At 36.6% G+C, this 9,042-nt stretch overlaps 1 protein-coding gene across 1 annotated transcript; it reads left to right on the forward strand.

The window, feature by feature from the left end:
- Positions 1-7,872: 7,872 nt before the first annotated feature.
- LOC140523548 (olfactory receptor 2T29-like) lies at positions 7,873-8,835 on the forward strand. The gene has a single exon (XM_072638367.1). The coding sequence runs from the start codon at positions 7,873-7,875 to the stop codon at positions 8,833-8,835; it is 963 nt and encodes a 320-aa protein (XP_072494468.1).
- Positions 8,836-9,042: the final 207 nt, after the last annotated feature.

A 9,042-nucleotide genomic window follows, 5' to 3' on the forward strand; every position in this document is an offset into this window, starting at 1 on the left:
TGCTGAGATCGGGGCAGGGCCACCTCTCAGGCTCAGTTCCCTCAGGGGGTTTATGCGCAGACCTTCCGCAATGGATTCAAGCTCCCGTCCGCTTGGGGAGCCCCTGTCTGCAGCCGCCTCTCAGCTTCTACCTCCCGGGGGGGGCCTGAATTATGGGGGCACCCCACTCCCCTCTCGACCCGCCAAAGAGACTCTCTCACCCACCCCTGTCACCTGTGGGTGGAGGGACTTGTGCGGCCGCTGGAGATCCCGACCCTGAAGCCTGCTCAGATCTCTTTCTCTCGGTGCCGCAGCCGTGGCCGCAGCAGGTCTGGGCTGGGCTTTGTGTCTGCAGCGCGACGGACCTTTTGCGAGAGGTTTGCAGATCCCTCTGTGGGTGGAGGGACCCGCGTGGCCGCTGGAGATCCTGTCTGTGAAGCCTGCTCGGATCTTTTCCTCTCGGTGCCGCGGCCGCGGCAGGGCTGCACTCAGCTCCCAGTCCCGGCGCCCAGTCCGCGGCGCGAAGGACCCCCCGCGAGAGGTTTGCAGGTCTCTCTGGAACAGAAATCTCCCTCGCTCCAATGTTCCGTGGCCTCTGGGTGCGGAATTTGCCGTGAGTTACTTCCCTGTAGCCATTCTATGGGTTGTGGGTTCAGAGCTATGTGTATGTGCGTCTTTCTACTCCGCCATCTTGGCTCCCTCTCTACTGTAACTTTAAAGATAAATACTATGGTGTAGCCTAAAGTGATCCCTAGGTAAAGTAACTTGCCTAAAGTTACAGAGCTAGTTAATAGCTATCAAAAACTGTGTGACTAAGAAGATTTTGTAAAAGTCATAGTCTAGTCAATTACAAAAACAGTGGATCTTTTGATTCATCATGCTAAAGAAAAACCTTAGAAAAGGGAAAGGGATCAGATATGTACTATGTGCCAGGTCTTGTGCTAAACACTTTACAAATATTTTCTCACTTAATCCATACAACAAGCCTATACAAACACAAAAGTTAAGAGAAGCATAAAAGTATAAAAATGAACAAGCAATCAAAAGGAACTAAAAGCGGTTAAACTATTTTTATTGTGATATTGAAGACATGGTTTGTATAGCCTCACAGAACTCTATCATCATCAGGGGTCCTAGAGGAAACTTCGTTAGACAGAGGGAGTCTATTATGCTTTGGTAATCTCAAAAGAAAAGATGGGGAAGAGTAACACACTACTAGACCAGGTGGGCAGGAGAGGAACAATAGGGAAAACATCTCACATCAATGGAGAGCACAAGTGGAACTCCACACCACAAGAAGAGGAACTTGGGAAGTTTTGTGTGACACTTGAGTGACAGTCTCACTTGAACTCATAAAAGGAGAAAAAATACATACACAAATATATACATGTATATACATATACATATATACACATATATGTATATGTATATATATGTATATATACATTTGGGTTCAGAAATATTTCTTTTCCAACAGAAAAATAAGAGGAAAAGGGGTTAAAGGAATAGGGCAAAATATGTCTAATGAACCTTGATTAACATTTTTAAATAGAGTCCTAAGAAAAGACTGCCGCAAAAATAAAACAAAGCAAAAATCTAGAAATGCTAATACCAAATTGAATTAATTGAAGGCACACAAGAATTATTCAATATTAGGAATTAGAATTAAATATACATATATATAAAAGAATAACATTTATTAATCATTTTATCAGTAGAAGCAGATGCTTCATCTGATGTTACAACGGAGGCACACAGTTCCAAGCATGATCAATTTATTATTAAAGTACGTATTTAACACTAAATAAGTTTCCAGCTTCCCAAGGAAAGACCCTAAAATGAAGGAGGTGACTCTTTTTTGTAGTTTTTGGGAGTATAGAACAAAGAATGGGATTTTTGTAAGTGGGGGATGAATTATGATTGGTAAAAAGAGCTGGACTTCATGCTGAGGCATTGGGAAAAATATGATTCCTCAATAATTGGAAATTAGGGGCTAACATGAACTCCCTCCTTCCCTCCTGTGACTAAGAAATATTTCCTTGTTTGAGTCCACCTGCCAGGTTAGAGATAGTAGACCAGATTCTTTGGATAATAAACCAGACATCCTTGAAGAATAACTCAGGAGTATTTCCATACTGGACCATACTCCCTGCTAACAACCCACATCTCTCAGGAATGACAGATTTCCCTGAGGGAAAAATAGAACAGTGATTAGCAGAAGAACTGGATTTCTCAACTTGACTTATTATAAACCAGCTGAATTACTGAACTAAGCTGTGAGACAAAGAACCATGATGTGGGCAATTACAGGGTAAAATCAATTAACTGTAAATAGGATCAATTTAAAGATGTTATAGAATCAATCTGATTATTTCATAGAGAAGAACTTACATAAAGGACAATAAACATTTATAGCATGATATTTATATTATAAATTATAATATGTTTACATTCTATTATGTATCATATAATTATATATACTTCTAAATTATTCATTTATAATATAATATACAATATAATATAAACATGAATCATCTAACAAAGCATAGGAGAATGGTAATAAAACATGATTACAAAAATAATATGATTCAAAACTAAGAGAATCAAATAAGTTTTAGTAGAGTTGTTATGGACCTTAGCAATCATTGGTTCAAAGCCACACAAAAGGAATTCCCATTTAACACACTGGGGCTATGATCAAGAATGAAAAGGTAGAATTATTTACAATGAGGAAGTACTGGAAACCTTCCAAATGGAGTTTCCTAGATTTTCATTTGTCTGGAAAATATGATGAAAAATGAGATTAATTATAATACAAAGAGATGGATTCTTAATTGACCAAATGCCTGAATGTAAAGAATAATCATTAGTAATTCCATTTCATCTTGTTCAAAGCTTTCTAATAGTGATCTACGCTATAAAACATTTTTTAACTCAATGATTTGGGAATAGATGATAGGCTTATGAAATTTCCAGATAGAAATCTGGGAAGGAAATATTGCAAAGTGAACGACAGCCAAAATTTGAAAAACTATACTGAGACAGTAGTATTCTGGGCAATACACAAAGAAAATTGAAATTCAATAAGGATACACGCACATTTTCACGTGTTCAAAAATAAGTAATGCATGATTAGCCAGTGGTTTGTAAAAGATCTGACTGTTTTGCATGTTTTGTATGGGTTAGCAAGTGATATGACAGGCCCAAAAGTTAATGCCATTTAGGGTACATAAGAGATTAAAAATGTCTGTGAACAAGGAGCTGCTATTTCTCTTTTAGTCTGCTTTGGTAAAAACTCACCAGCAAAACTGTCTTTGGTTTTGAGTAGCACTTTTAAGTAAACTGGAGAGCATCCAGTGAAGATGAGCAGAATGTTGAATAGCTTTAAGTTTATGTCATTTCAAGATTGGTTTAAGAACTGGGAATATTTAGTCTTGAGAAGAGAAAGGAGGTCGGGTTGGAAGAAACACATTATAACTATCCTCAGGCATTTGAAGGGCTATGACATTGAAAGGGGGTTGGAATTATTTAATTTAGATCTAGGTGGAAATTTCAAGAAGTAAATTTAAATTTGACATAACAAGATTCCTAAAAAATAGAGCTATGTGTGGATAGTATTAGATGCCTTAGGAAGTGGTGATTGTTCCCTTATTTAAAATTTTCAAGTAGAGGTGAAACTTTTTTGTTATTTTGGGGGAACACACTTTGTCAAGTGTTTTGTTATTTTAGTGTTTATTGAAAAGTTTGCCTTTTTAAAAGAAAAATGAACCAACAAAAATATTTTAAGAAAATAACTTTATTACTTGTATTGTTTCAAATGAATTACTTTCAAATTTTCAGAAATTTCCTAGTAGATACAGAAAACAAAATTTTAAAGCAGGAGGGGACATCTAGTTCACTCTTTCATTTCTGATATAAAGAGACCAAGGTTCCAAGAAAACAAATACCTTTCTCCAGACAACACAGGCAGGTAGACTCAGAGATGTGACACCTCCTCTCCCCCCCCATCCCAACCTCTTGTTCCCAAGACAGTGGGGTTTTTTTTTATTCAATCTGGGTTCCAGAATTCTTCTGTCATTAATGTGAAAAAGGGGATGATGCAATATTCTGACCTCATTCTTTGGATTCACATCACATTTACATGTTTTCTTTCCTCCAGTTCACACTTCTTGATGTATTGCAAGAACATTTATCTAGACACTTAGATAAAGTTGGGAAGGGAGAGGTCCATCTAATGACTTCAATAATACGTGTTGATTCTCAACAGTAGCTCTGTTACTTGCTTTTTACACTAATAACTTAGATTTATCTCTAGCTACATGGAAAACATGTCCATCTATTATCTTATTGATACTTCTAGTATCAGTCCGAATTTTTCTTAAAAATTACTTTGATTTTGTGTAAAACTAGTTTTCACATTAATAAGGACCATGGCACACTTTCTAAATGTATTCTGAGTTTTCACAGGCCACATTGATCATTTTCCTGAGAATTTGTTACAAGTTTTCTCTTCATTTGGAGTGGAGAATAATGTCATTTGTTTGGCCATTGGGAATAACTGTGAATATCTCCAGTTTCCATTGTAGAAAATCAACCTCTGCCTATTTTTTTCCATTGAAGGAATTGAAGGTAAGTAGCACAAAGCTTAATTGTCTCATGCATCTGAATGTAGAAATGACTGAATCTTACTAAATATTTTAAAGAAATCGGATTTGAGTAGGCAAATGGGAAGAAAGATGCTCATTCATGATGGGGGAAATGATATGAAGAAATATATCATGATTGGCAACATTTTTCCAATTTCTAGGGAAATTTGACAGTAGAGTCATAGAATTGTGGAAATGTTAGTAATAAAAGTGTTCTGAAAGTTGATATAAGTAAACCTTCACTTGCACAGATAAAGAAATTCATAGATGCAGTAAAGACCACATGAGATGCATGCAGACTCATGGGTAAAAATTTCATAGATAAATGGTTTTTTTTACAGATCATTCAAAGACACATGAATTTCTGTGAATATGCGAATGTTTTTGTGGACACAAGTCCTTCTACCTTGAAGGTATTTCATTATATATATATATGTGTGTGTGTGTGTGTGTGTGTGTGTGTGTATGTATATACACATATATATTCATCAACCAGAATTCAAGCATCATTTTTATGCCTATAGGGTAATATTCTGAAACACCAAACAAGAAATTTCTGTGAAATAATTGCAACATACAAATTGCCTCAATTTGAAAGTAAGGAAATTTAGAGTTTATTTTACTTGTGTATTTATTTTTGAAAGGCAATCAGACTTCAGGGATTTACCCACGGCCATATAGCTAGTAAATAAGATCAGATTTGAATTGAGGTCCTTGTGACTCCAGGGAAAGCTCTCTATTTGCTGTACCCCTTACCTGCCCATAGAGATCATTTGAAAACAAACCCATTTTTCTGGTACTATTTATTCTATTTTACAATTCTCGCAAGGTTAATCAAAACAAGCAAGGAACTATCTTAACTTTTTCCAGTGAGAACCTTTAAGATTATAATGTCAATCATTTTCTAAAGAAGTTCAGTGTGAGACAAAAATGATTTTAATTCAATCTGATGCAATACAATTGTATTCAAGTAAAGCATACCTATTATGCAAGGTCTTCTCTAAGTCCTGATGCTCAAAAAAAGGAAATAGGTCCAAGATTCATAACATCAAATAGAGAAGATAGGACAGAAATAACTATGATACACAGCAAAATGTGATAAACATATCAGATTCAAAGAAGTAACAGTACCCTTGGAAAGAAAAAGATCTCCTTCAATTAGTGGGATGAGGGAAGGATGAATAGAATATGTTAAAACTGTAGCTGGAGTTCAGAGGACCCAAATGATTTTCACAGGCAACAACCATGGTGCAGTGGAAGGAAAATAATGAATCAGAGAATCTGTTTGAATTATAGCTTCGCTTTGTCACCTATGTAACTATGAGTGAATTAATAATATTCTTTTGCATTTTCTCATAATTTAAAAAAATAAAGTGGTTAAACTGGGTGATTCTTAAAGGCCCCTTATGGCACAAAGTACCATGTCCTATAGGGAAGGGTACTTTCTTGGTGCATTCATGGAAAAAGTTAAAAATGATTGGAGAGTGAAGAAGAGTCCCATGAATTTGGTTGAGAAAAATAGAAGTATCTATATCCTAGGTGAAGTAGTAATACAGGGCTTGACTTGAGGACCTATAGGTCTCAGGAGGACCTATGTTCAAATGGAACCTCAGACACTTACTAGATACGTGTCCCTGGTCAAGTCCCTTAACCACTGTCTGCCTCAATTTCCTCAGCTATAAAGTAGGGATAATGATAGCACCTACATCCCAAGGTTTTGTGATGATCAAACAAAATATTTGCATCTCATATCATTTTATAAAGTGGTTAGCATAGTGTCTGACACATAGTAAATGATTAATAAATGCTTATTTACTTTCTTTTTGTGGATATTCCCCTGGGATTATGAACTGATTTCTCCCCCCATGCCCCTATTTTGATTTTGACTTCATAGATATGTAAAGAATTGCTGTCAACATGAACAGATCTTTATAAAAACTATCTCCCTAGTACACTACTGCCCAGCAGGGGACTGATATTTTAACACATTTTAATTAGTCAATCAACAAACATTTATTTTTTATTTACTCTGTGTCACTTACTGAGCTAAGCTGGGGATACAAAGAAAGGCAAAAATAGCTCTTGTCCTCAACAAGCTCATATTGTAATGTGGGAGATAACATTCAAATAAGTAGGCATATACAGCAGTAGATGTGGTAATAGAAAAGAGTAATAGGCTATAAAAAGTGGGGAACTAGGGATGGCTGAGTCTTGAAGGAAGCCAGAAAAACTATGAGGTAGGAAGTTAGGAAAGACACTATTCCAGACTTGGGTGATAGTGTAAAGACATGGTGAAGGAAGATGGAATATTGCACTTGAGGAATACCACCTAGGACAATGTATTAATGAAGTTCAATGAATTGACAGAGTTAAAGTGTGGAAAAGAGTTAGGTTATGAACAGCTTTAGATATTAAAATGAGGATTATTCATTATTTTATTTTGTCATGCAAGAAACAGGGAGACTATGGTGTTTGCAGAGTAGGGACTTACTTTGTCAGACCTAGACATTAGGAAAATCACTTTATCAGCTGTGTGGAAGATAAATTAGAGTAGGGAAAGGCTTATAGCAGGAGGACCAATTTGAGTTTATTGCAGTAGCTCAGGTGAACATCTGGAACAGGAAATGATAGTGACTTCAACTAGAATAGTGAGTGATGAACAGAACAGGTCCTATATAAGAGATATTATGAAATTAAAAACTACAGGATTTGGCAATGGGCTACAAATATGGGAGAAGTGAGAGTGAAGAGTTCAGGACAACACCAAGGTTGCAAGTGACTGAATGACTGAGTGACTGAGAATATGCTAATGTCCTTGGCAATAATAAGGAAGTTTGGAAAGAGGAAGAATAATGAGCTCCATTTGGGGCATATTGAATTGGAGATGCTCATGTGACAAAAATGAAAGGAAAATGGTTGTTTCTCTAATGTTTTCTATAATGTTTATCTCAAACTAGAGAGCTCATCTTGAACACTCTTTTATACAAGAGGAATCTGGCAGAATCTCAGGACTGGAGATAAATTTCTATGAAAGTAGATCTATCTTTAAGTTCAAGTTAGACCAACTGTATAATAGATTGAAGAGAATCTCTACTCTTAGCAAAAAATACATCTCTGCTCCTGGTAGAACAATATATAGCATGTCTCTTTCCTTCATTAATAGATGAATGATCTTGCATGTGTAAGGGACAGAATATAAAATCCTTTGTTGTTCTGGTGGTTTTTAATCTTCTCTAGGTTAGATGATATGAAGCAAACAATGTCATTGGAGAATGAAACTTTTGGGACTGATTTCATCTTGTTGGGGCTCTTTAGCCAAAGCAAATATTCTCCTTTCTTCTACTCACTGATATTCATTATTTTCATAGTAGCGCTGACTGTCAATGTCACTTTGGTTCTTTTGATTCAGCGTGATCCTCACCTCCACACTCCCATGTACTTCTTCATCAGTCAGCTTTCCCTCATGGACATGATGTATATCTCTGTTACTGTGCCCAAGATGCTGTTGGATCAGGTGATTGGGATTCATAATATCTCAGCCCCAAGCTGTGGACTCCAGATGTTCTTCCATCTAACACTAGTGGGAGCTGAGTTCTTCCTTTTGGAAACCATGTCCTATGACAGGTATATGGCCATTTGTCACCCTCTCCGCTACCTCATTATCATGAACCACAGAGCTTGCATACTCTTTGCAATTGTCTGTTGGTTCTTGGGCTCTCTTGATGGTTTCACACTTACCCCTATCACCATGAACTTCCCATTTTGTAAGTCCCGAGAGATTCAGCACTTCTTCTGTGAGGTACTTGCCTTGTTGAAACTCTCTTGCTCAGACACATCACTCTATGAGTCTGTCATGTACCTGTGCTGTGTGCTTATGCTCCTCATCCCTGTCATAGTTATTTTAAGCTCTTACTCCCTCATTCTTCTCACAGTGTATAGGATGAATTCAGCAATGGGTCATAGGAAAGCATTTGTGACATGTTCCTCCCATATAACTATTGTTATTCTCTTTTATGGAGCTGCTTTCTTTAACTACATGATCCCTGCTTCATATCATACTGCTGAAAAGGATATAATGGTGTCTGTCTTCTACAGTATCCTAACACCTGTTATAAACCCTCTCACCTATAGTGTCAGAAATAAAGATATCACAGCAGCTTTGAAGAAAATATTATTGTCAAAGATGGTTTTAGCTAATTTTCAGAAGTAGAATACTTTGAAACACTCCACTTTTATTTATTATTGATTCATTTTATTTCATGTACCTCTGTGATAAACAGACATCTCCCTTCCTCCCTTCCCTGTCCTTTCAAATTAATTTCCTCTCCCTGAGAGTTTTTCTAACCTTTTGGGTTAATATTTTCCCTGTTTAGTATGAAAATCCTTGATATTTAAGTCAGAATATAAGTATTTGGCT

The sequence above is a fragment of the Notamacropus eugenii genome, chromosome 2, assembly GCF_028372415.1.
Source record: "Notamacropus eugenii isolate mMacEug1 chromosome 2, mMacEug1.pri_v2, whole genome shotgun sequence".
Taxonomy (NCBI): domain Eukaryota; kingdom Metazoa; phylum Chordata; class Mammalia; order Diprotodontia; family Macropodidae; genus Notamacropus; species Notamacropus eugenii.

Excerpts from the sequence above, each read along its gene's own strand:
- LOC140523548 (XM_072638367.1), top strand. The coding sequence starts at position 7,873 with ATGAAGCAAACAATGTCATTGGAGAATGAAACTTTTGGGACTGATTTC.